This window comes from Stigmatopora nigra, chromosome 7 (genome assembly GCF_051989575.1).
Source record: "Stigmatopora nigra isolate UIUO_SnigA chromosome 7, RoL_Snig_1.1, whole genome shotgun sequence".
Taxonomy (NCBI): Eukaryota; Metazoa; Chordata; class Actinopteri; order Syngnathiformes; family Syngnathidae; genus Stigmatopora; species Stigmatopora nigra.
This window is the reverse complement of record NC_135514.1, coordinates 138,894-166,677: the sequence shown is the minus strand read 5'-3', so window position 1 is coordinate 166,677 and position 27,784 is coordinate 138,894. Positions and strand designations below refer to the sequence as shown.

General features: G+C 39.6%; 1 protein-coding gene across 1 annotated transcript; it reads left to right on the top strand.

Annotated features, from left to right (window-relative positions):
* Window positions 1-27,667, top strand: slc6a20 (solute carrier family 6 member 20). The gene is made up of 11 exons (XM_077721172.1): window positions 1-284; window positions 7,908-8,048; window positions 9,125-9,216; window positions 9,323-9,550; window positions 9,825-9,935; window positions 11,699-11,940; window positions 12,121-12,283; window positions 18,025-18,226; window positions 22,906-23,065; window positions 23,147-23,312; window positions 24,902-27,667. Exons 1-11 carry the CDS (start codon window positions 65-67, stop codon window positions 25,067-25,069), a joined length of 1,893 nt encoding a protein of 630 aa, XP_077577298.1. The 5' UTR covers window positions 1-64; the 3' UTR covers window positions 25,070-27,667.
* Window positions 27,668-27,784: the final 117 nt, after the last annotated feature.

Sequence of the window (27,784 nt, the reverse complement as noted above, 5' to 3'; positions counted from 1 at the left end):
AGTAATAAGTGGAATAAACGACTAGTTTGAGGCTCCGCCCGCCGCCGCCTCGGAAGAAGTTCCAATGACGGAGCTATTAAAAGGCTGCAGGCAATCGAACCCCTCGCACAAACTGTCGACGAGACTCTTGCGAGAAGACGTTCACATTGTTGGGGCAAATATGGAAAAGGATTCTCGACCAAACTGGGACAGTCCCTTACAGTTCGTTTTGGCGTGTGTTTCTTATGCTGTCGGACTAGGGAACGTCTGGCGGTTCCCCTACCTGTGCCAGATGCACGGTGGAGGTAAGACCTGGGCGACTGGCGACCCCATCTTTGAAAATTTCCTCACCTTAAAATCTAAGACTTAGAGATGAATGCTTTAGGGACAGTGCTCACTAGTACAATGGACAGCTGTTCAAAAGTTGACATTTAACTCTTTATGGAGTCACTAGCTGTTTTGGTCATGCAAAAGAGCATAAATATTACTAATATGTTATGTCATTTTGACTTAATTAATTAATAAATAATTATTATGAATAGTTAATTAATAATCTCGTTCTATTTTTCGAACCACTTTATCTTCACTAGGGTTGTGGGGGTGCTGGAGCATATCCCAGCTGACTTCGAGTCAGAGGCGGGGCAACTGGTGGGGAGCCAATCGTAGGGAACAAGGAGACAAACAACCATTCACGCTCACACTCATATACCAAGGGGCAATTTCTAGTGTCCAATCAGCCTACCGTGCATGTCTTTGGAATGTGGGAGGAAACCAGAGTTTCCGGAGAGACCCCATGCAGTCCGGGGCGAAAATGCAAACCCTACACAGGTGAACCTACGTGGATTTGAACCCAGGTCTCCTTGTGAGCCCGAAGCGCTAACCACTCAACCACCCTTAATTAATAATAATAATTATAACAATTAATTATTAATGATCATTTATTTACCATTGTCTTTTATTCATGCATTCATTTTTTGACATGATTATCCTGACAAGGGTCACAGTGGGTTTTGGAGCCTATCCCAGATTACTTCAGGACCCCTGAATTGGCGGCCTGCCAATTGGAGGGTACAAGGAGACAAACAACCATTCACTCTCACACTCATACCTAGGGGCAATTTAGAGTGTCCAATCAGACAACCATGCATGTCTTTTGGATGTGGGAGGAAACCCATGCAAGCCCGGGGACAAATGCAAACTCCACATAGGTGGACCGACCTGGATTTGAACCCAGGACCCCAGAGCTGTGTGGCCGACACGCTGACCACTGATTAGCCAGGCCGCCCAATCTAAAGTATTATTATAATAATGCACTGGTTAGGACTGCAAGGAGGAGTTACCTTTTTTTTAGTAATTGCCTGCAGAGCAATAAACGTTCCTTTTAAATAAACTGGGAGAACTATCTGTGAATTCCAGTCTTTTAGTGTCATTGACTGCTCTAGAGTCTAGACCAGGGGTGTCCAAACTTTTTGCAAAGAGGGCCAGATTTGGCAAGGTGAAAATGTGTGCGGGCCGACTATTTAGCCTGACATTCTTTGAACCATTAACATTAAATACAAATTAACCTTTTGGGATTTTTTTTAATTACAAATGGCATACTTTTACTTTTACATTTTTTTTTACATTTAGGTTTTTACCGAAATCACAAACCACAAAAAATTAAGAAAACTATCAAGGATATCTAAGTTCATGTGAAACATCACATATTAATCTCTGTTATATGCTCACTGTAGGAACAGTGCTGAAAACAAAACAATGATCACTGCATATTCAAACTGTGATTTTGACCATCACAAAAAAAATAATGAACTGAGATTTAAGAATTTATTCAACTCATGTATTTTATACTGTGGTCATCAGTGCTGGCGGGCCGTGTATTATTGATTTCATGATAGAGGCCACGGGCCGGTAAAAATTTGTCCGCGGGCCGGACTTTGGACATGTCTGGTCTAGACGGACAATCAATTTTGACTGGATCATACATTCATCATTTATTATTGCCATCAGATATTTTAGGATCATTTTTATTTTTTAATTAAAAAAGTAAAACACTGTCACAAAAACAAAATCTCATTTTGGGACATCAAGACTTTTATGAGGTATAGTATTTTTTATCATTAAAAATAAATATAAATATATAAATATAAATACAAAATAATACTAGAATATTTAATAATAATAACATTAATAATCGAGGCGGCCAGGTGGGGCGAGTGGTTAGCGCGTCGGCTTCCCACATTCCAAAAACATACATGGTAGGCTGATTGGACACCCTTGGGTGTGAGTGTGAGCATGAATGTTTGTATGTCTCCTTGTGCCCTGTGATCGGCTGGCCACCGATTCAGGATATCCCCCACCTCTGGCCCGTGGTCAGCTGGTATAGGCTCCAGCACCCATCCCAACCCTAATGAGGAGAAAGTGCTTCAGAAAATGAATGAATAAATAAAATGTCAAAATAAAACTAGTAATATTTTAATTAGACTGTCTGACATAATACCATGCAATTTTCTTTGTGATATACGTATAATGAATGTGACACATGCTCATGATGAGGTATTTGAACAAAGAAAATTTATTTTCAACTGATTTTGGTATTAGCGAGTGGTTAGTGCGTCGGCCTCACAGCTCTCGGGTCCTGGGTACAAATCCAGGTCACATCCACCTGTGTGGAGTTTGCATGTTCTCCTCCGGCACCCCCCACGACCCTAATGAGGATAATGCGGTTCAGAAAATGAGATGAGATGATAATGATGATGATAATAATAATAATAAGAAGAATATATATTATAATATACGAAAAATGTAAGACTGCCAATATTGGCACTCATGAAGTTCATGTATATAATTCAAAACACAATCTTCGTTAAAATACTTCAACCTTGTGACCCTTGTGGGAATAAGTGGCATGGAAAATGAATGAATGAATAAATACATTGGACACTTCAGTTAAAACATCTTGATTATACAAAAAGTGTACATTTTGATTTGTTTATGTAAATGAATTAAACAGACATACATTGGTTCTCAAAATTACTTTTATTTGCATTGTCTTTTGACCGCCGGCCGTTGGACTTCAATTGAACTGGGCACCTTCCCCCTGTCAAAATGGATCAGACAGGCAGCCAATGAGTGCTTTTTAAAGGATTAAGTCCGATAAACAGAATAATAAGACAGGCCACCAGTAATGTCAGGTCGGAGAGTTGTAAAATGTCTAAACAAATCTTTATCAGAATACGAGTTAACACAAAGTTTAAATAAGCCGTAAACCTCAATAGCATGTCATAAACTATAGGGTAGAACAACAGAGTAACATTGGAAATGAATGAGCTCTATACGGCATGCAGTGACTCACTTGTTAAAGCACCATACAGTAGAAGCGGATGATAAGAGTTAATGACATAACAGTTATGATGACACACAAACACAACAAGAACAGCATGGAATTGGACAGGAAAATGAATTCAATAATGAGAGTTTAAACTAAAAACTATTATACTTTACATTGCAGTGAGGTTAAAAAAACATTGAAGACTTTGACAGTACAATTTTCATTTTAGTTTCAGCGCAAGGGCCATTTTAATTCGGAAGTTATATTAAAGAAAATAGGACCTTAAGAAACATGACTTGTGTGTGCACAGCAATACACTTCTTTTTTTTATTTTTTTATTTCTGTATATTTCACTTACAATTTATTCACATGTATCAATAGTTCTTCCACAAAGGAGGAAGAATTTATTTCACATGAACATTCTCATATTCTATGTAAATTGTCCTATTAGGTCAATTGTCATTTTGGTAATTTCTTAACCCATTTCTAATAGATTTACGATAACAATTAGATTTAAGAAAACATTTTTTTCAGGACCTAAGAAAAAACAAGTATATGTTGTATTTAGTATATATAAGAAATACGTATTTGTAACTCAATTTGTTTTCGTGTTTAGTTTGACAGTTAACATCAATAAGTGAGTAGCAATTTGGGGATGTGCTATCTGTCAAACTTGACTCAAAACATAGCAACACATTACTCATCATCATATTTAATCATGTTTAAATGTTTATTTTCATTTCATTTTCCAAACCACTTTCTCCTCACTAGGGTTGAGGGGGTTGGTGGGGGGGATGTACTGGATCCTGTCCCAGCTACCTTCGGGTACAAGGCGAGGTACACCCTGATGTGGTGGCCAACTAATGCAGGGCGCAATGAGCTCCCACTCATAGGGGTAATTTAAAGTGTCCAATCAGCCTACCATGCATGTCTTTGGAATATGGGAGGAAACCAGAGTACCTGGTGAAAACCCACACAGGCCTGGGGCTAACATGCAAACTTCTCACAGGTGGACCAACCTGGATTTGAACCCAGGACTCGCACTGTGAGACCGACGGGCTAACCACTCATACATCAGGCCACCCTTAAATGATCATGAGAGAAAAAATTCTAAACATGATTTTATTTCAATTCTTTGGCCAATGGCAAAGCACCAAATTTAAGGAAATGTCGGTGGATTTGCATGCTAAGCAGAGGGCTCAATGAGGCTCAGGAAAAACATTCTGAGTAAAATTACTGGATAAAATTACTTCATGAACTTTATTATTATCCATTTTGGTTTTGCCAGCTCTCCAACAATAGGTCGACCAACTCTTTAAAAATGGGGAAAAAGAGTTTGAACCACATCAGGCCTGAAATTGAAGCATTTTGGTTTTCATCCAAATGCTCTTAACTCTAAAAATAAATTGAATGCATATGATATTTAATTTATTATTAAGAAATGTGGCGGTTTACTGTACTTTAAATTTTATCGATGAGGTGACTCCTTTTAGTTATATTTTTAGTTATAAATAGAATATTAACACTAAGACGCTAATAATTTATACAGTTTAAAAAAAATTGCAGCAATTATTATTACATCAATGTATTTTCTTAATTATTAATCTTTATTGTATTATTAGAAATATACAAACTGATACAATGTTGAAACCAGTGGCGATCCGTGAATTTTCAAGCGATGCCTTCAGCTATGTCTGAATCAATCCAACCCTCAAAAACTATTTTATGGCTACAAAACTTCTATTTCAACTACAGCTGCGACACATGAAAAAATTATCAATAACAACCTCATACAATTGAAATATATTTAGGAATATAGCCATATTTTACTCACCAAAAATCCCTTTTTCCTGTACACAATATCCATCCTCCTTTCTCTCCTTTTTTATCGCGATCAAAGCTAATGCTGAAAGTCGCGCCTATCCTGTCGTATTTCTGGCAAACGTTTTTATTCGATTTAGTACGTAAAATGACTCATTTAGTACGGAAAATGACTGATTTAGTACGGAAAATGTTCGTTCCTGGTTGTGACAAGCTTGCTTGTTTTGGAGTTGTCCGACCTTTCTTACTAATGTCCAGCTTTTTTTTCTTTAAAAGTCCGTCTTGAAAATGGCTTTGACAGTAAATGTGCAAAAAAAATCAATTTCTTCTCCTCCATCAGCCATTGCGGGTTGACAAAACCGCAATTAAATCAACACAACAATATATTTGCTTGTGCAGCTCACTCCAGATACATTTAGGTAGCTCTGGCTAGTCCACACTGTCACTAGCCAATCATAGTTGGTGAAAGCGATGACATATCCCTACGCCTGCGAGAAGACAATGACGAATCCATACGACTGCGAGAAGGCCTTAGTGTCACCAAATAGAATTCTGGTTGGTTAAAGCAACAGTCTTATCAACGCTTGTTTAATGCAGCAGAGCCTGCAGAACTGATTGTGAAGGCCTCGAGGCAGATTTCTGACCCTGGCAACAAATAATGGCGGAAATGTGATTGGTTAAATGCTTCAATATGAAAACACGAAGCAATGAAAGGAAGCTAACAGACAATTTGGAATTATTGAATTAGTATTCTTGAACAAAATATAATTAAAATCAGTCTGTGATTCAGATATTTCTTAGGCCAGCAGTGAAGGCCTTTATGGCCCTGACGGCACACCACTGGTTGAAACTAAAATCATTAAATTAAATTGAATATTTTCACAGCAAGAGGACGCACTTAGTCTTTAAAATGGACAGGGCGCCAAATAAGTTGGTGCGCCTTGTATATGGGCTTAATTTAAAATTTTGTATGACACTGACCGTGTGTTTGACTGGTTTCATTTCTTGCCGACACACTACTTATTGCGATCAACCCAGTGGACTTTCATTGCGTATTCCTATCATTGCAGTAAATCCATTTAAAACATCCCTGAGGAGTGGCACAGCAGTTGACTTCCGTGTGCTCGTATCGTTTTTAACCTTCAAAAACACTCGCAATACTCAAAGAAACCACATATTAGACCTATACAGAGAAAATGCCTGAAGTCAATGACACCAGAATGCGGGGGTGAACGTTTCAAAAATGGATCGAACATAATATAACAGCGCGGGGAAACAGCTTTGTGAACAGCTTGGGAGTGAACAATGTCTTTATGTCGGATACAGATTTATAGATGTTTGAATACTTATATTTTCGCAAATACACATTACGTCAATAAAACAAAATCAAACTCAGTTTTGCTCATGTTGCCCTTTTTAAAACATAGGCTCGGATGCATGCTAACGTGTGTCCTAGTTATGCTAAAGGTGTAGCACGCCATTGCAGCAAAAATGAATCTACCATGCGTTATTCCAAGAAAGAAGTGAAAATTCAGAAGACTGCAACAATTTGATTTTACAAGGACAACGCACGCTTTGTAACCACTAGGAAAAAATGGAACCATCATTATCAGGGATTTTGGCTGTAGCTAAGGCCGTGAAGCTGGCATAACGAGAGGACTTCTACATACTGTTCAAAACCACACAGAATCCCCAACTGATGAGGACCTTTTCGAAATGATGCCACTGGGATGTGAGGAAGAAGAGGCAGCGGACAACAATGCAAATGAGGATGAAGAACGTGCTCTTCCTTTAAGATATCTACAGAAGATGTTCATTATGGCATGCAGTTTGCAACAACGTCTCCAGGAGTTTGATAACAACATGGTCAGAGCCATTGAATTTGGCAATCGTCTTGACAGTGTCATGTCTTTGTACAAAAGCATATTTGTACAAGAAACGAAATGATGGTCGCTATGTTCCTTGGGCGCCGAAAACCTCGCAGAAAGAAGCTCCTGCTGTTTCACCTACGGGACCCCCTGAAGATTCCATCGAAGATCCAATGCCTCTCGAATCTGACAAAGGGGACTTGGACTAAAGCTCCCAATAAACTGTTTTTTTCCCATTTTTTTGGTGGCAAATAGTTCTTTTGTCTAACTGCGATAAGCTGACCACCAATTCAGGGTGTCGCCCGCCTCGTTTCCACAGTTGCTTTGAGTAGGCTCCAGTACCCACGCCTCTCTGGTGACAATAGGAGTTACAAAAAATGAATGAATATTTCTTTCGTCACTCATTGCCACACAGTGTCTTTGCATTTGGTTTTGTGGAAATGGTCATGCTCAGTTGATGATTCAATTAAAATCAATCAATATTTATAATGTCACATAATACCTTTTTTAATTAATATCAGGATACAACATTTAAAAAAATTAATAAAATCAACACAACAGACCAACCTCTGGTGTTCCTTTGAGACCAAAACTGTTATATGTATTATTCATGACTAATTTTTTTCTGCAGTGTCATGTCAAATTTATGTACCAAACACGTGTCACTAAATTTCACTGTTGGTATGATAGTGATCACATTGTAGTCACGTGATGTTATTAAGAGTTGATTGTTAATTATCCCAAAGTTCGCAAGATAAAACCCGGAGGTTTCTGTTTATTGAAAGGCTGATTGTGGTAGATAATACAGTGATATAAACCCAGTTAAATACACGTTGAACTTTACAGGAAAGCAGGTTTTCTTCTTTTGAAGAATCAACTATACACTGCTTTAATTGTACTTTCTTCAACAGGGGGTTTCTTGATACCATACCTACTGATGTTGATTATTGAAGGTGTACCCTTATTCTACATGGAGCTTGCCATTGGTCAAAAAATGCGTTTGGGAAGCATTGGAGCCTGGTCAGCTGTTAACCCTTATTTAGGAGGAGTGGGTAAGTATTCTCTAAAATATTTTGGTTAAACTCAAATCAAATGGTTTATGGCTTTCTGGTAGGAATTATTCATTAGTTCATTCATTAGGCCAAGTTATTGCACTACTACTTACTTATGCAAGATTGAATTTAATTGAATTTAATGCTATTATTGTCATTATACAAGTATAATGAGATTTAAACCATTCACCATGTAGTGCACAAATAACAACAACAAACAAACAAATAAATGATCAATAAATAAGTAGTGCAAGTGAGGTCTGCAGAGCGTAGCGGGCTTGTTCTGTCTGAAGTCCAGGATCAGTTTCATGGTTTTGGAAACGTTCAGTGCCAAGTTGTTGAGAGCGCACCACTCGCTGTGTCTATGGATGCAGCAACAAACAAACACATACATAATCAGTATATACTAATGATAAATAAATAATCACTAAATAGTATTAGATAAATAAGTGGTGAACATAATAAATAAGTAGTATAAGTAATATTAATAAGTCTTGATTAGGTCCTTGGTGCAGAACTCGAGTTAAGTATGGTGACAGCTCTTGGGAGCAAACTGTATTTGAGTCTGCCAGGGGTGGACAAACTTTTTGACTTGCAGGCCAGATTGGATACTAAAATTTGACAGAGGGGCCGGGCCAGGAGTATTTGGACACGCAATGTAATGTATCAAACCTGGGGATTAAAATGTCACTTTCACGTATCTCGAGATAATTATCTCGAATTGCTTATATGTCGAGTAGTTAAGTTGGCAATGTTGTAGAAGCCATTCTCTGGGTGCCCCAATGCTCATGAAACTTCAAGAAAGTGCATTCATCAAGGCTTTCCCTGCCATGACACGTGTATAATCAGTTCACCAAAACAGCTGAATAACACTACGCCAGCACCTCTGCTATTGTCCACTCTGTTTGTCGCTCTGAACTGGAACAAGTTTCTATTTCAATATGAGGTCCCTCCACACAAATTTACTTTTGCTTTTTCACCGAAATTGGTCACGAAACTCCTCCCTCATGTGTGAAAAGGCCTTTAGGCATCTATAAAAACAATAACAAAAAATAATTTCAAATCTCTCCTTTCAGGTCTCGCTAGTGTTGTGGCATCCATTTATATCTGCCTGTACTACAACATTATCAATGGCTGGAGTTTCTGGTACCTCTTTAATTCATTTCAAGTGAGCTACTCAATCTCACCATTCCAAATATGATAACAGTCTAGAGGATATTTGTAGGTTACATTATGTACCTTGACAAGAACCTTTCTCTGCTTTTTTTTCACAGTCTGTCCTGCCCTGGTCAAATTGCCCTGTCAATTCTAACCGGACAGGGCCTGTTGAGGAGTGCCAAAAGGCTTCTCCAACCCAGTACTTCTTTTTTAGAGAAACACTGGACATTGCGTCTTCTATTGAAGAGAATGGAGGCATTCAAACAAGCCAGGCTTTGTGTTTCGTGCTGGCCTGGGTGATTACCTATCTCTTCATTATCCATGGAGTGAAGTCATCTGGGAAGGTAAAGCTGAGTGTTGTAATAAGAAAAATGAAATTACCTAGTGAACCTTGCGAGGATAAGTCGTTGAGATCACTATTGAAAGAACAAAAATGACTCAGTATGATAGCAACTGTTATCATGAATAGAAACATTTTTCCTCTTTATCTTTCTCGTGTTTTCACTTTTTCATATACGTCCATCCTTTGTGTCACAGTACTGTAAATGCTGCATTTATCTTTAAAATGATTGACGGCATGAAAACAGAGCAAAAAAAAATGTTTGGCTATGTCTGCAGGTGGTCTACTTCACTGCAACCTTTCCCTATGTGGTCCTGGTTATCTACCTAATTAGGGGTTTAACTCTTCCTGGTGCCATCAATGGTATAACATACATGTTCACCCCCAAGGTAAGGATATTTAGAATATGTGTCATTTTTACAACCATACAATATTAAATTAGTCTCCCAGCCTATGTTTTTGTGGGGAATACACAGAAAATTGGGAATTTGATGGTCTTTAGATTTACTAATTTTAAATACAAAAATACAACAAGATTAATGTTTGTTTTGCTTAAACACAAGATTATTACAGTATTGATAAATCGCACCTGGGCCAAAGTCACACTTCCCAAAGAATGCACAATGGAGGGAAGAAATATATTTATAAATTGCAACGGAGTATAGGCTTTTGGGGCACTTTTTTTTATTTGATCAGAAACCAAGATCTGGCTGCCTGGCGGGTGAGTTGTTAGTGCGTCAGCCTCACAATTCTGGTGTTGTGGGTTGGATCCCAGGTTGGTCTTCACTGTGTGGAGTTTGCATGCTTGCGTGGGTTTTCTCGGGATACTCCGGATTCTTCCCACAGCCCAAAAACATGCAGGCTAGGCTGGTTGAGCACTCTGAATTGCCCCTGGGTATGAGTGTGAGCGTGAATAGTCGTCCATCTCCTTGTGCCCTTAAATTGGCTGGCCACCAATTCAGGGTCAGCCTTAGTCAGCTGGGATAGCTCAAGCACCCCCTGCAACTTTTGTGAGGATATGCGGTACAGAAAATAAATGAGAGAAACAAAGAACTAACATCATATGGTTAAGTAATCATAAAATATGTACAACAGACAAAATAAAAACAGTTTTTTATTTATTGGATAATTAAAGCCTCAACACATGACAAGCTGTTGTGAGTCAGAGTGAAAAAAGACATCTATAAGTCGTTCATACGTCTCGACGCTCAATACAGCTGGTTTTCTATTATCGAATTTGATATGGTATGGATATCGGCTTGGTATCAGCAAAACATATCGTCAAAAGAATTGGATCGGAAGTCAAAAAAATCAGCAACGGGACATCCCGAATGGTGACCTTGTCTAATCAGTAGATAAATGAGAATATAAATTCAAAATGCCTTGAAGGGAGAAAAGTGCCTATTGTTGTTAAAACATTCATTCATTCATATGCCATACCACACATCCACGAAAGGATTGCAGGGGTTGCTGTAGCCTATCCCAGCTGACTTCGGACAAAAGGCTACACCCTGAACTGGCTGTCAGTCAGCCATATGGAACATAGAAAGACAAATGACCATCCGCACTCACAATCATACTACAACCAGCGGGAATCGAGCCCACGCCTGCCTGCACCGAAGTAAGGCGAGTGAACCTTTACTTGGAGGTGGCCTTTGTTAAAAGATGTCCCGTAATTTTTTTTAGGGTTGTTGATGAGTGGTTAGCACGGTGGCCTCACAGCTCTTTTCCCCTGGGTTCAAATCCAGGTGGGTGCACCTGTGTGGAGTTTGCATGTTCTCGGCGTGGGTTTCCTCGCATGTTCAAAAATCATGCATGGTGGGCTGGTTGGACACTCTAAATTCTCCCAAGGTATGAGTGTGAGAGTGAGTGGTTGTCCGTTTCTTCGTGCCCTGCGATCGGCTTACCGGTTCAGGGTGTCTCCCCTGGCTGCTGCCTCTGCTTGGCTGGGTTTGGCTCCAGGACCCCCCACAACCCTTGTGAGGATAAGTGGTACTAAATATATTATTTTTAAAAATTCAAAAAAATATTATTAATAGTATTACGTGGAAACAATGTACCCTATAGAATTCAAAGATCCAAAGAATGTTATTTTTTCAGTGTACATCACTTGCATCTCAATGTGTTCATCCATTTGTGCATATGCTTTTAGATGGAAGAACTTGCAAATCCCACTGCCTGGATAAATGCTGCCACTCAGATTTTTTATTCTCTGGGTTTGGGATTTGGGTCGCTGATAGCATTTTCCAGCTACAATCAGTACAACAACAATTTTGAGCGTCAGGCCATCATTGTCTCCATCATCAACAGTGGAACATCCATCTTTGCTTCCATCGTCACGTTTTCTATATACGGCTTTAAGGCAACCGTTAACTTTGAGAACTGCCTGTTGAGGTGAGTTTTGCTCACTTTTGTGAGTTTTATGATTCAAGTGAATAAGACTGACTTAAAAAAAATGGGTCATGTTGGTACGTACATGAAAATACATTTTGCTAATCATGGCCAAAATCTCAGCTGGTGCCACTCAGTGTTAAAGCTCGGTAGAAAGAACTGTGCTACTCTCTCCTCTTCTAGGACACGCATATTGCTACTGAATACCTTTAATCTCGCAGAGGATACTATCAACTTGGATAATGTGTTTGAATGGGTTCAGAAACTCAATGCAACATACCCGGAGCAGTTTGCTGAAGTTGGCAATAAACTGGAAGACTGTGATTTAACGAGAGAACTAGACACAGTATGTAATTCATCCTTCTACGCTTCTTGACCAAATGGGTTGCTATTTTCTTCTCCACCGCTGTGCAAGTATGTTCTTTTTGTCTATTCATTCAAATACACTAAATACATTAAGGAAAGTAATTGTGGGCAATTGATCACATCCAAGTCCATCATTGCTTCAGTTAGAAATCAATTTTTTATGCAAAAAAAAAGTTAAATCATTCATTATCCATATTACTTGAGGTGTCCAACCAGCCGATCATCCATGTCTTTGGAATGTGGAAGGAAACCACAGTACCCAGAGGTAACCCACACAAGCCTGAGGAGAACATGCAAACCCCACACAGCAACATCTGAACTGACCAGGGAAAACAGATAATAAACAAGAAATAATTTTTATTTTATTTTGTTTCTAGTAGCGCCTGAACTCATTCACTGCCCATGATAGTTATAAATATTGAAACCATTTAATCTGGGACTAGAAACATTTTATTTTAGTGAGAAATAATAATAAAGTCGATCCACATGACATCTCGCCTTGAGTTTGACACATTTAGAATAAGCCATACAGCAACTGATTGTATGGATTATGAATTGGATTGGATAAATTTATTCATCCCATATTCGGGAAATGTCGTTGTCACAGAAGCAAGAGGGTGAGGATTCAGAAATAGGAAAGGCATTTTAGACATAGACAGATAGGTCATAAATATATAAATAAATAAGCGTGTTGCTGAAATATATACGCACCCGCATACACAAACATACACATACATATACGTGTTCATACACAAACATATATAAGCACATACATACATACATACACATAGATGTACATGCATGCATACGGTAGGTCTTAACACTCAGCCATTTTTTGTTAAAGAGCCTGACAGCTGATGGGAGGAAGCATCTGCGGAAGCGCTCCTTCCTGCAATGAGGGTGCAACAGTCTATTGCTGAAAGAGCATCGGAGGTACTCCACAGACTCATGCAGGGGGTGGGAGGTGCTGTCCATGATGGACATCATCCTGGTCAGCATCCTTCGCTCTCCCACTTCCTCCACAGAGTCCAAAGGACAGCCCAGAACAGGGCTGGCCCTCCTGACCAGCTTATTCAGCCTGTTCCTGTCCCTCTCCGTGCTCCCGCATTTCCAACAGACCACTGCATAGAACACTGTAGATGCCACCACAGTGTCGTAAAAAGTCCTCAGCAGTGTCCTGCACACTCCAAAGAACCATAGACTCCTCAGTAGGTAGAGGCGGCTCTGGCCCCTTTTATACAGGACATCTATGTTTGTGGACCAGTCTAGTTTGTTGTTGAATTGCGCACCCAGGTACTTAAAATTATCCACAATTTCAATGTCTGTACCCTGGTTGTTCACCTGAGTGGTCTGTTGAAGATTCCTCTGAATATCGATGACCATTTCCTTCGTCTTATTGGTGTTGAAGTAGAGGTGGTTTTGCCTACACCAGTGAACAAAAGCTGTGATGACTGCCCAGTACTCCAGGTCGTTCCCGTCCGTCACCCGTCCAACAATAACGGTGTCGACAGAGAACTTCTGGAGGTGGCAGTTGTCTGTATTATGTTTGAAGTTTGATGTGTAGAGTGAGAAGAGGAGGACTGGGGAGAGCACTGTACCTTGTTGGGCCCCCGTGCTGCTAGCTACCAAATCAGATGTAAAATCCTGGAGTCTCACCTATTGTGGCCTGTCAGTGAGGAAGTCGATGATCCATGCGGCTAGGTGGTTCCTTGCTCCAGCCTCTTCCAGTTTCCCTCTCATTAGGGCTGGCTGAATGGTGTTGAACGCACTGGAGAGGTCAAAAAACATCATTCTCACCGGCTTCCCGTGTTCTCCAGGTGTGAAAGAGACCTATGCATCAGGTAGGTGGTAGCATCTTCCACACCAATGCCCTGACGATAGGCGAACTGCAGAGGGACCAGCTCTGCATTCATCAGGGGGCTGAGGTGATTGAGGATGATTCTTTCCAATGTCTTGATCAGGTGAGAGGTTAATGCTACCAGCCTGAAGTGGTTTGGCACCCTGGGGTTCGCAGTCTTTGGAACTGGGACCACACAGGAAGTTTTCTACAAAGTGGGAACCTTCTGCAGACTGAGGCTGAGTTTGAAAATATGCAGAAACACCAATGCCAAGCTGATCCGCACACTCTCAGTAGTCTGGAACTGAGGCTGTCTGGCCCAATAGCCTACCTTGTCTCGGTTTTCTTTAGCTGTTTTATCACCTGATCGACAGTAATGCAGAGACCTGTGGAAGAGGGGGAGGATGAGGAAAAAGAGAACAAGGGGAGAGAGTTTCTTCTGATCTGGGGGTCAGGAGAGTGGGGGCAGGACTGAATCTGTTAAAGAACTGATTCACTTCATTGGCCCACTCCCTGTCTCCAAACTCCGGGTCTCTCTCACTGTTGCCTCCATGGCCCGAAATGGTCATGAAGCTCCTCCAGACCTCTTTGGTGTTGCCTCTCTAGAGTTGGTTCTCTAGCTTCCTCCTGTAGATGGTCTTTCCCTCCCTTATCTCTCTCTTCAGCTCCTTCCGGACCATTCTCAGGCTCCCTTTATCCCCAGACCTAAAAGCCCTCTTCTTCTTGTTCAGGAGGGCCCTTAGATCCCAAGCTGTCAATGTCTTTCCCATGTGAATTGCACAGCACCTCCCAGTCAGTCCCTCAGTACCATTCTTTTCTTCTCGGTCCATCTTTGTATGATCCTCATGGTAGGTTTTATTTTCCTCAACATAGGGATGTAGGTGGGGATCAGATGGACCAGGTTGTAGTCTGAGTGGCCCAGTGGGGGCAGGGGGACTAAGATGTATGCCTCCTTTGTGTTGGCATATAGCAGGTCCAGAGTTTTCCTACTGAGTGTAGGTGGGGAGAGTAGAAGCCTAGGGAGCATGGTTAAAATCACCAGAGATAAGAAGGAGAGACTGGGGGTGTGACGTCTGCAGCCGGGACACAGCAGTGTGAACCAGCTCGCGAGCGACTGCCGCATCGGCCAAAGGAGGTATATACACAGTTGTTACGATAACGTGCGAGAACTCCCGGGGAATGCAAAACAGCCTGATGCTAACAGCTACTAGCTCGATATCTCAAGTGCAAAGTTGTTCCTTCACAGTAATATGCTCGGGGCTGCACCATCTACTATTAATAAAAACAGATAGTCCCCCACCTTTGTCTCTCTCTCTCTGACCACCCTCACCAGCTGAAAGCCATCCAAGAAGACTAGAGAGTCTGGTGTTGGTTCATTCAGCCAGGTCTCTGTGAAGCACATAATGCAGATTCTCTTAAGAGACTATAAAACGTAAAAATAAAGGATCAAAAAGCTGTAAAAAAAAACTGTAAAAACTGTAACCCAGTTACTTTGTAGCGGTAAGAGACTTATAATTCTAAATAATTGTAATTCAAAATGCTTTACATTAAACGATAAGCAACAATACAAAAAATCTTTTTCAAAACCACTTATCCTCACAAGGGTTGCAGGGCTTACTGGAGCCTATCCCACCTAGCTATGGGGAGAGGTAGGGGGCACCCTGAATTGGTAACCAGCCAATACCAGGGCACAAGGAGACGGACAACCATTCATGCTCACACTTATACCTATGGACAACTTAGAGTCTTCAACTAGCCTCCCTTGTATCTTTTTGAGATGTGGGAGGAAACCAGACGACCCGAAGAAAACCCAAACAAGCCTAGATAGAATATGAATAATCCAAACCGTGAGGTTGATCTGGGACCAAACCCTCAACCTCATAACTATGAGGCTAACGTGCAAAACACTCGCCAGAAAATAACAAAAAAACAGTCAATTAACATGGGGAAAAATAATAAAAACAAAAAAAATACGATTAAAAGTCTAGATGGTGTATTTTAATAAGTAATATTGTCGATGAACATATAATTTGGTTAGAAATATGTTGTGCTAAACAATAATGCTTATAGCCCTGATTTAAAGGGTAATTCTGACCAAAATTGCACCTATCATTTTTCGATAAAAAACGTATACTCTCTCAACACCTGAAAAATCATAGGAAGGTTTAGTCTCAATCTGTCTAGCAATTTTGACAGATTTTACCATCAAAAGTGTTCCTCCCTCAGTACACTACAGACACTTTCTGTCCAGTGTGTGGTGTCACACGGTGTGTTTTCACTGAACGGGGCCACACTTCATTAAGACTATCCATCCATCCAGTTAATCTTTTTTCTCAAGGAGTGATTTTCGATACTCTTTTTAAGTTTGGCTGTTAAGTAAATTTGGGTCTCTTGGGCTAAGCGGGAGTGGGGAGAGAAGAGGTATTTCTCTCCAATACCCCTCTCTTTCTTGTTCTGTGCTCAATTATTCTAATATCAGGTCTTACTCAAAATGAACATGATCCCTTGTCGTGCTGGTAACTCACGTCACAGGTATGCTACAGGCTGCTTTCCTGCGCAACCTGCCACTCAGGGAATTCCAGTTGTTCACTTTGTACTCAAAACAGCGCAGAAAATTAGCCAGCCCCTAGATCCGCCTATGACCTGAGATAGAGTAACCAATGAATCCTTAATAAGAGCTATCCCAAAATAGACCCTTGAGGAATCCAACGTCTGATATAAGTATGTTTAAACTTATGGTTTCTGATTGAAGCAGAGAAATAAATAACATTTGAATCATTGTAACTTATTGTCAGTCTGCCAATCTGCTTAGTATGTTATGATCACCCTTGTCAAATTGACTTGGATATCGAGTAACACAAAAGATGTTTCACCTGTCCCATTCTTCCGATGAACATCATTTAAAAGATTTTGAGAAGCAATTTCATTGTTGTGAGATTTTTTGGAGACTAAAAGCAAATATTTTCTAAAAAATAATCCATGATTTTTACCAAAATTGGTAGATTTTATATTGATCCAAAAGTACTATTTTGAAAAATATGCGTCAAGGCAAAGTGCGCTTTTTCATTCAGTAAGGGAAAATAATTCAGCAATTGTTCGTACAGCTCTGCGTGAAGGACAGAAAAAACGTTTTTAAACAGTAGAATTGTTGGATCATTTTTCTAAAATAATCCAACAACTGGGCCTGTTTGTCAGTATGAGTGTACTCATTTTACATAAAACCACATTCAAAGGAATAGAAATTTCAACATTTGAAGACCGTTGCACTCATAACATTTTCAGTGGACTTGTTGGATCACTGCAAAAAATAAAATTATAATAACACGTTTGTTCATGTGCGAAAACGTTCGATTTCTATTATTCCTGTCAACTTCTTTCAAGTGTGTTTCTTTTCTAAACACATCCCGGCACATTCTGGATAGGCAATACTGATGAGTCACAACCTAGTTTTTCTCCAAATCTTTTACTGTCATGATGAAGTGAGAACTACTGTATTTACTGTATTTACTCGCATAAAAGCCGTATTTGTCGCTAAAAAACTATGACTAAATCGAAGGTATAGCTTGGATGCACATAAAAGGACATGCACAAAGCTGCAAGGTGACAAGACAAAACACAATAAAATAAGACAAGGTGGCCCATACAGTCATTTATTTCAAAATAGAGAAAAGATAAACAGATAAAACGCTAAACAAAATGTATTTTGATGTCCATGAAACATGAAAAAAAACTCAGTTGTGCCTGTCACTGCTCACTCAGGGTGTTGCCATCTTACCGTAGTCCATCTGAATACACATTTTTTACAAATTAGAAATGTTAGAAAAGGTAGGTTGGGTGTTATAAATTGATATTGATGACCCTATTTTCTTTTCTCATGTTTTCAGGCCGTGGAAGGTGTTGGGCTTGCTTTCATTGTGTACAGTGAAGCTATTCAAAACATGCCCTTGCCTCAATTATGGTCAGTGCTTTACTTCTTTATGCTCCTGCTCCTGGGATTGGGTAGCATGCTAGGCAACTTGACTGCCATCACCACCCCTCTGCGAGACTTTAAGATATTCAATAATGTTAGCAGTGAGGTGTTAAACGGTAAGATTTTCTTTGATACATGGTTTTCTGTTGTTTTTTATTAATTTTTGGGGGATAAATTACTCATTTGCGTTTTTTAGTGAAGTGGGTTTTTAATGGCTTTTCCTTGATTACTTACCTTGCTGCAAGGGCCTTCAACTGAGTTTGTCAAATCAAATCAAAAGCTTTTATTGTCATCATACACAGCTTCGTGTAACAAAACTGTACTCAACTTTTTTATATTCAAGCAACTTAAATTAGTTCTTGCAATTTTACATTGTTAACCTAGTAGATGCTACGAGGGAATAAAACGGTTTATTCCAGGGCCGACATTTGGTTGGTTTTTCCCGCTATGAATTTTTTTTCGCAACTGGTCGGTCTTCTGTTGCCGTCAGACGTTCCCTACCCTTGGACTAGAATAATATCGCAACTGTTCGCAACTGGAAGACACGAAAATGGTGTCAAAAAATGGCACGGTCCTGCCTCCTGTTCTGCGCTGAAATGATTGGTTCTAAGCACCAACAATACCACAGAAAAAGAAAGCAAAATATATAAATACCGGTGTGTAACACGCGGCCCGGTCTTTCCTGCTCCGTGCGGGTAGCGTTTTGCGTCGCGTACGGAGAGAGAATCGACTACTTCAAGTGGATTCCAGCTTTTTTTGTTTGGATTTTACAAATATACACCACCACGGAAAATGGCCCCCAAGCGTTCAGCAACACACAAAGTTTCATTTGACGCGAAGAAAAAACTGAAGATGTGATGACGGTGGCTGAAAAAGTTAAGTTGCTCGACATTCTGAGGGCAGGGAAAAGGTGTGTCGATGTCGAGCGCCATGAATCTACTGTGCGGTATATAAAGGAAGAAGAGTCCAACATTCGAAAGGCGGCCACACTTTTCTTTTCAAGTGAAACCAAGCGCATGGTGTTAGACTTTAAATATATCACCTTACTCCAATTCCTTAACTCTGTCTTATCCCGTCTAACATTGGAGCGTGTTCAGCATCGGAGGAGACAAACCAGGGTTGAGCGAGTTTATCCACAGATGATTTATTCCGTTCAAATTGATTCATACAGAGCTCCGGGTCTCCCTCCCAAAGAATAAGCCCGCTGAGTGTTGATGTCCCAAGCGGAGGATGGAAAAGACATTGTCCAAACCTGCGTTTGCCCAGTTATAGTATAACAAAATGCATATTCATTCGCTGATTAACAATGAGATGGGGGCTGGTCCATGACTGCTGTGAGGGGGGTTTCTCTGGACATCACACCTTCCAGCCTCGAAGGCCCATCATCCAGACCTCTGTCGCCGCTGGTCCTATGAAGTCCCGACCATCCGCCCTGCTCTTTGTTTCCTCTGCCCTCTGAAGTCCTTCTCCATCTGTTCTCTTATCAGTGTGAATCTAACCTCGAAAGAAGAATCTCAGAAAGAGCCTTTTGTTAACATTGTAATTGAGGAATCTCAGACCAATCCTTCTGTTCATATTGTAATTGAAGAATGTCAGACCAATCCTTCTGTTCATATTGTAATTGAAGAATCTCAGACCAATCCTTCTGTTCATATTGTAATTGAAGTATCTCAGACCAATACCAATCCTTTTGTTCATATTGTAATTGAAGAATCTCAGACCAATCCTTCTGTTCATATTGTAATTGAAGTATCTCAGACCAATACCAATCCTTTTGTTCATATTGTAATTGAGTTGAGAACAGGAGCCGAACAAGACCGCCACAACATAAAGATTGAGCAAAATACAATATCAAAATGAAACAGCAATACTAAAAGAATGAGTAAAATGTCAAATTCTTCTATGGCAATCACGAGGAATAAAATCTTCCTCAAAATGGAGAATGCCCCAACAGTCTGAGTCTCAGAATGTAAGGCAAAAAATATTCCTCTGGATACAACCATCATCCGAATCAAAGCCAATACCTTACATTTTAGCTTAGCTCCTGACAAAGACCCTGAATGCGAGCCTCAGCCAAGTACCAGTTCCGTGAGTGAGCCTCATGATTTTTTAGCAAGCAAGGCAAGGGTTTGAAAAGTTCTAAAAGAGGCATGGTTTTCACAGTGGCTCGTTGCACGGAGAAGCTTCATCTGCAGACCATCATCATCAATCATCATCGTCTTCTTTGGATTACATTCATCAACCTGTTTTTTTGTATTACATTTATCAACCTGTTTTTTGTATTACATTCATCAACCTGTTTTTTTGTATTACATTCATCAACCTGTTTTTTTGTATTACATTCATCAACCTGTTTTTTGTATTACATTCATCAACCTGTTTTTTGTATTACATTCATCAACCTGTTTTTTTGTATTACATTCATCAACCTGTTTTTTTGTATTACATTCATCAACCTGTTTTTTGTATTACATTCATCAACCTGTTTATTTTAATTTTATTACAAACATTAATCTGATTGATTTTTTGGGGACTATTTCATGTGGAGAAGGACTATATCTACTGTGCGAACAGCAAGTATTTAAATTTTTTGTAAATGTTTAGATTATATTTAGATTTTAATACATTAGTCTTTTGGTATGTTCGTAGTCGTAATATTTATTAAATTACACTTTTTGAAAATTGTACTTGTGTTCTTAGCGCAAATAGCATGTAAAGCATGTATTGTGGCGTGGCCGGTCTACTTGCCGAAAGAAATTTAGCCGACTGACATCTGGCCGACGGCCAACTTGCCGAAGGGGCATCTGGCCGAACATAGAATTAGCCGAACGACTAATTGGCCAACTGAAGAACATTTAGCCGACGCGCTCGCCCCGCCCTCGGTCATGTGTGTACAAGTTTTAAAACCTCGGCCGGCGGGCCGTATATGACCCGTTACTGATAACATTCATTTAGAATAACAAGTTACAGATAACAACATTCATTTAGAATAACAAGGGCATTTATTCGCGGCCAAACAAAGTAGTTATTACAGTAAGTACTATAATGACAGAATAAAAAAGTAGTTATAACAGGAGATACTGCAATTTACACCAGCATCGAAAACATTGAGATTAATCTTTGAATTAAGGTTCTCAGCAAATCATTTTGAATATATATTGCCTAAAATAATGGGAAATTATTTAAAATAAAATATATTTAACAGGTATATATTTCTGCGTATCTCGAACTCCTAATAGTTATCAATTAAACAACTGCTAATTTGTCTTCATTAGTTCTTACGGCTGCATGTAATGATTCCAGAGTGCAAAGAAATTCATGGGGAAATATCTTTTATTTTTACATTGACAAATGCATGTCTTAAAAAGTTCAAATATGGTGCTGCTGCTTAGTAAAATATTCATAATGTGCTAAAATCACGTGGAAAACGGCATTTAATGATTAAATACAGATACTGGAGCTCTTTGGAAGCTTAAACCGAGCCCAGGGTAGGGATTTCCCCCGTAAAAGACAGCCATGGACGTCAATGGCAAAAAACCCAAAATGCACTAAAAGACATTAAATCCAGTCGAAAACAACATTAAATTATTAAATACAAAAACCGCATCATGAATAAAAGTTCTGGCGATTTTTAGAGACTATAACCGAGCCCAGGGTGCTCGATTGCCCGGTAAAAAGTGCACTTTTAACCCGGTACCGGACCCAATTGCAGTAAAATTATTTGTCCATCAGGTGAAAGTGTTCTACCGATTCAAATAAGAACACATTTTTAATTTTAGATAATTTCCCATTATTTTAGGATATATATTCAAAATTGTTTGCTATGAACCTTAATTCAAAGATTAATCTTAATGTTTCCTATGATGGTGTAAATTACAGTATCTACAGTATAATTTTTTTTTCTTCTGTCATTATAGTATTTACTGTTATGACTACTTTGTTTGGCCGTGAATAAATGCCCTTGTTATTCTAAATGAATGTTGTTATCTGTAACTTGTTATTCTAAATGAATGTTGTAATCTGTAACTTGTTATTCTAAATGAATGTTGTTATCTGTAACTTGGTATTCTAAATGAAAATTGTTATCAGTAACGGGCCGTACATGACCCACGGGCAGAGGTTGAAAAACGTGTATACACACACGACCGGGGGCGGGGTGAGCGCGTCGGCTAAATTTTCTTCGGCGAGATAGTCGGTCGGCGAGATAGTCGGTCGGCGAGATAGTCGGTCGGCCAATTAGTCGTTCGGCTAATTCTACGTTCGGCCCTTCGGCGAGTTGGCCATCGGCCAGATGTCAGTCGGCTAAATGTCGTTCGGCAAGTAGACCGTACGCCGTATTGTGGCATTTATAATGGGGGTGACCCTACTCCGCAATTTTTCGACTATCGCGGCCATGTCTGGTGTACATTAACCGCGATATTCGAGGGATTACTCTAGTCCAAGGGTAGGGAACGTCTGGCGGCAACAGAAGACCGACCAATCCATTTTAAAGGGGTGTTGCTGGATATTATCAAATGATCACTTACAGCCTTCTGAGGCTTTCAATCTCAGTTTTCCAGCTTTACTCACTATACCACAACACATACTCAGTGACTTTCACTCTGTTCATTAGGATACTAATGAGTTAAGATAATAATATTTGGATAGATTTCCACTGTAGCTCACTGTCCTGAACATGCTGAAAGTGTTAAAACTGTTTCTGGTGGTCTGCAGCACCTATCAAAGATTTACTGGTAATCTATGAACAGTCTTTACTCTCAAAGCATTACCTGTAATTTTCTTTCTTTTCTTCCAGGGATAGTGTGTGTAATCTTGCTACTGTTAGGCCTGGGCTTTACCACCCCCTCTGGAAATTACTGGTTTACCATGTTCAATGAATTTGGAGCATCTTTCTCCCTGCTTTTTGTGGTCCTCATTGAGATTATAACTGTCAGTTATATTTATGGAATTAAAAGGTCTGTATGTTAAAGTGGATCTATGCACTATGCATTTTATTCATAACGACATTACATTAACAGCACCTCTACTCATTGTAGGTTTGAAAAAGACATTGAAGACATGATTGGTCACCGACCAAACTGGTATTTTAAAATTACGTGGGGGATAATAAGTCCCCTCCTCCTAATATGCCTCTTCGTCTTCTACATTGTCAACTATATTAGAGGAGGTACACTCACCTACCAAGCATGGGACCGGAACCAGGTAAACTTTTTTACTTTAACTTGCTTTGTATTTTTTATACATTTTTATTCACCTTCCTTTACGTTGAAATCAAACAAATTTACTTTGGTTTGCAGCTGTCAGTGTAGATCCGGGGTCAGCAAAAAAACAACAACTCTCGAACATGTGGATCTTTAGCGTTGGGGTAGTGGCTACCTGGAGCTTTTTTATAGAACAGAAATAGATGGAGGGAAATATATTTTTTTTGTTTTTACATGGCTTCTGTAGGTGTACAAACATGACACAAACATTTATTAGTTTTTTTTTTGCAATGCTATACAAATGTGCAGAATGCTTAGTTTCTGTCGACAAAGATTCGCGAAAATAAACATTTACTAAAATAATATATAGGGCGGCCCTGTGGATCAGCAGTTAGTGCGTCGGCTTTACAGTTCTCTCAACGAGAGAGACTTTTTGCACGACATCACGCTCGTAACATAAATCAAAAAAAATTAAATGAACTTGGATTACGATACAGACACACTCAAAATAAATTTAATCTAGGTTTACCATATACTTACTTAATTCACATTTTGATTTACATTTTTATACCTTTCTTCTCCCTGGTTGGCTCTATTTTCCCCGCCTCCACCTTGACTTTCAGGTGCAGTTTTTCAAAGGAACCTGTTATGGTCATTAGTCTTCTTATTATATATTTGCTTGCAACGAAGAACGCTTTGGTTCACTTAGCTTATTAACATTAGAAAAGTATTACAGTACATCTGCTTGCAACCATGTAAATGCTTTGCTCCTTAGTTAGACCAACCAACAGGAAGGTTGAATCCTCTTGGACTGCTGGAATGTGGAGAAAATCCTTCGGCACTACAAGACCTTCATTTGTTTTGAGAGCTAAACCTTCTATTGTAATGAGGGTCCTTGACTATTGACTTCTCACTCCTATTTTCCCACACTTCCCTTGAGAGCCGAGACGTCCATTGTAACTAGGGCCCTGGAAGCTAATAAACAGGGAAATGATGCTTGTAACGCCAGAATGAGCCTGGGCAAGGACGAGTCGGTTCGATTCTCTCTTGCAAGAATTTCACAGATGATTGTCCCGTCTCTTTTATATGTGCGTGCGTTTGGGAATGCCTATTGGTGAACCTCACATATTGGTCCGGGAAGTACTACTCTTCTCGTAATGGCAAGCAAGCTCCGCCATTCTGCACTGACTAACGGCGGAAGAAAAAAAAACAGAAAAAATGCAACGCTCCGCCTGGTGGTCGTAGAGACATTTATATCCGAAACTTGTGACGGGAAAGACAGTGCCCATGTTGTTCTCAAAAGCAGCCTCTTGCGTTGGCCACACCTGGCTGGATGCTCGTATATCAAAATTTGTCTCGTATCTCAAGGTAAATATTTGCTCAAAATTTTAGTCGGATCACAAATTGCTCGTATGTCGGGGCACTCGTATGACATGGTTTTACTGTAGTTTATTCCTGTGTGCAAAGTGGATGGCTAATGCATGGGAAGCGTCTTGAGTGATTTATTATTTCACTTTACCACTGCATTCAAATAACGCATCACAATGGATACTGACTACTAACTATGTTGTTTTTTTTCTATTGTTGCAGGGAAAGTCAGTGGCGACAGAATATCCTGTTTTTGGTCAATTCTTCATTGCATTACTGTTGGTGTCCTCAGTCAGCTGTGTTCCTCTTACGGCTCTGTACGTGTACTGCACTAAGAAGAAACAGAAATTTGTTAAGGAGGGTCCTTCAATCAACACCATATCTGCCTAGTCTTACTAAATCAGGATGGTTATAGTGAGGCTTTAATGGGAATAGCTTCCCAGGTACCATTCTTCACCTTTTCCTTATGGCATATGACTTATTAGTTTCATAGTGATTTTCTAAAGGCACTTTATACAGGTCACAGTAGGACAAAGCCCATGCTTCTCTCCTCAAGTGAGTAAGGAAACCCTTCCACCAAGAAAAAACATCTGATAGAATGTACTTCTACTGAAAATTGTACACTTAGTAGCAAAATGTAATTAGGTTTTTGTTTGCAGCAAGGAGGGAAATATGTTAGAGAATGTTTTGATAGAATGGAATTTTGCTTTTGTCTCTGTAGCCAAAGTCTATAATGGCGCACAATGGTTAATCAGTGGTGTAAATAACTCAGGTTGGTAGTGAACAACCATAAAGATAGTTTGTGATTTTTCAAAGTTGTTTAAATTGTCCCCCAAACGCAAGTACAAGCAATGTACAGTGGTACCTCGAGATAAGAGCTTAATGCGTTCCGGGACTGAGCTTGTATGTCGATTTTCTTGTAACTCAAACGGACATTTCCCATAGAAATGAACTAAAAACAAATTAATTCTACAACCCTCTGAAAAAATACTAAAAACAGGACATTGGATTGGATTTTTTTTTATTTGTTCTAATTCGCGATCTATTTACAAAGTAACAAATAACTAGTGGTTTAATAGCACTATAATGTGCTTAATATTATTTAAATTAGACAGATTTCATGGAGGGGAGAAAGACGGACAGAGGGGGGGGGGGGGGGGGACTTTTTGCACGGCAACGCGCTTGTAACATAACATAAACCAATTCAAATGTACATGGATTACAATACAGAGACACTCAAAAATAAATTTAATCTAACCTTACACTAAACTTAATTCTAATTTTGTTTTAAAATTGTATACTTTTCTGCTCCCGGCTGGTTGGCTCTATTTGCCCCACTTCCACTGTGGCTTTCAGATGCAACCTATCGAGGGTTATTTGCTTTTGTATTCCCTTCAAAATATTCCCAAAATGATGCATAAAAATGTCCTGACAATAGGATAACGCACGACTACTTGCCACCGAGAAGTAGTATATACGCCATTGGCACTGACTAACGGGAAAAAACACTGTAAAAATGTAACGCCCAGTGCTTGCAAAAACATAACACGAGGGAAATGCGACGATAGAGACATTACACGAGAGAGTTGCGGGGAGAGAGACAGTGTCCATGATGTTCTTATGAGCAGCCACTCGCATTTGCTGTCTGCTCGTACAGTTAAATTTGTCTCGTATCTTAAGATAAATATTTGCTCAAAACATTACTCGTATCTCAAATTGCTCGTTTGTCGGGGCACTCGTATGTCGAAGTACCACTGTATAATATAGATAAATACAACATTTTATTTCATCCATTTTCTACAGCCCAAATTTCATCTCCTTTTATAAATGTATTAGTATATATGCATAAAACTTTTCTAAACCAGTAGTGCCAATCTAAAGACTATGGTTATGGTACTAATATCATGCAAATTCTTGGAAATATGTAATGTAATATATGTTTATACTGTAGATAGCTGTGTTATATGTTGAAATTGTCTATATATACAATAATACCAGGCATTGTCAGAGCGTTCAATATTCAAATACAAAATAATGTTTCCAACCTTTTACCATCATTTCTACTTGTATCACCCATTAAAGATCAATGTAATTTAAAGATTACTGACTGGAATGCATAATGAGGAATAATGTGACCGTTGTACAGGAAAAAAACAAACAAGCCATTGTCATCTTTGTGGTTAAACAAGTTTCTTCCACCATTGTGCCGCAGAATACTGGTGAGCGATGGTCAGGTGTGCTGCAGGAAATTACAATTCATACATGTTAATATTTAGAGGGAAATCTTCATCTCAGAGATTGAAATCGAACCGTGACAAGATTGAAATTGAACTATTATGAGATAGATATCAACTTTCGGTGACATTTGGTCAGTGTCAAAATTTAGATTTTGGAATACTTTTGAAGGTTTATTTTATTCTTTTGATGAAAACAACGTTATATTGTTAATATAGGTCAGTGATTTTCAAACTTTTTTGGCCACCGCCCCCTTCACCGCCGGGCCAAAATGCCAACGCCCCCCTCTTTACCCCTTTCCAACGAACGCTAGAACGACTATATTGCTAAATGTCACAAGAATTGGTTGATTCTTCAATCACAAACAGTTTGAAGACTAAAAAAAACAATTTTAATAAACAAAAATGGTTATCATTTATTCTTCACCTCGAATCATAAAAAATTGATAGCTGATGCATTAAGCCGGTCGCTGTGCGCATACGTCTGTGGTTAAGCGTTGCCGGCGCGCTATTGTGTGCTCCTCTGCGGCTGACTGGATGGTGGTGGTTTCCCCAGTCGCCTGCATCGACGATAAACTCGCGACAATTAGTGATATACGGTATATGCGCGCTGCTCGTGAGCGCTCGAGCAGACAACGTTTCTTGTTTCAATAAAGCTTGTTTTTTGTCGACTTTTTATTACAGACAATCAATTTTTCCGGTCTTTCTACAAACACCAACGTCACATTTTACTGTAATTGCTCCATCGCCCCCTTCACTATTTCAACGCCCCCCATTCGCCTGTTTATTCGTCAGCGCCCCCCTGAAAGTTCACACCACCCCCCGGGGGGCGGTACCGCCCACTTTAAAAACCACTGATATAGGTGATACT

Coding starts and splice junctions, on each gene's coding strand:
- slc6a20 (XM_077721172.1), top strand. CDS start 65: ATGACGGAGCTATTAAAAGGCTGCAGGCAATCGAACCCCTCGCACAAA. Junction 9,217..9,322: donor ACCTCTTTAATTCATTTCAA/GTGAGCTACTCA, acceptor TTTTTTTCACAG/TCTGTCCTGCCCTGGTCAAA. Junction 18,227..22,905: donor TAGCAGTGAGGTGTTAAACG/GTAAGATTTTCT, acceptor CTTTTCTTCCAG/GGATAGTGTGTGTAATCTTG.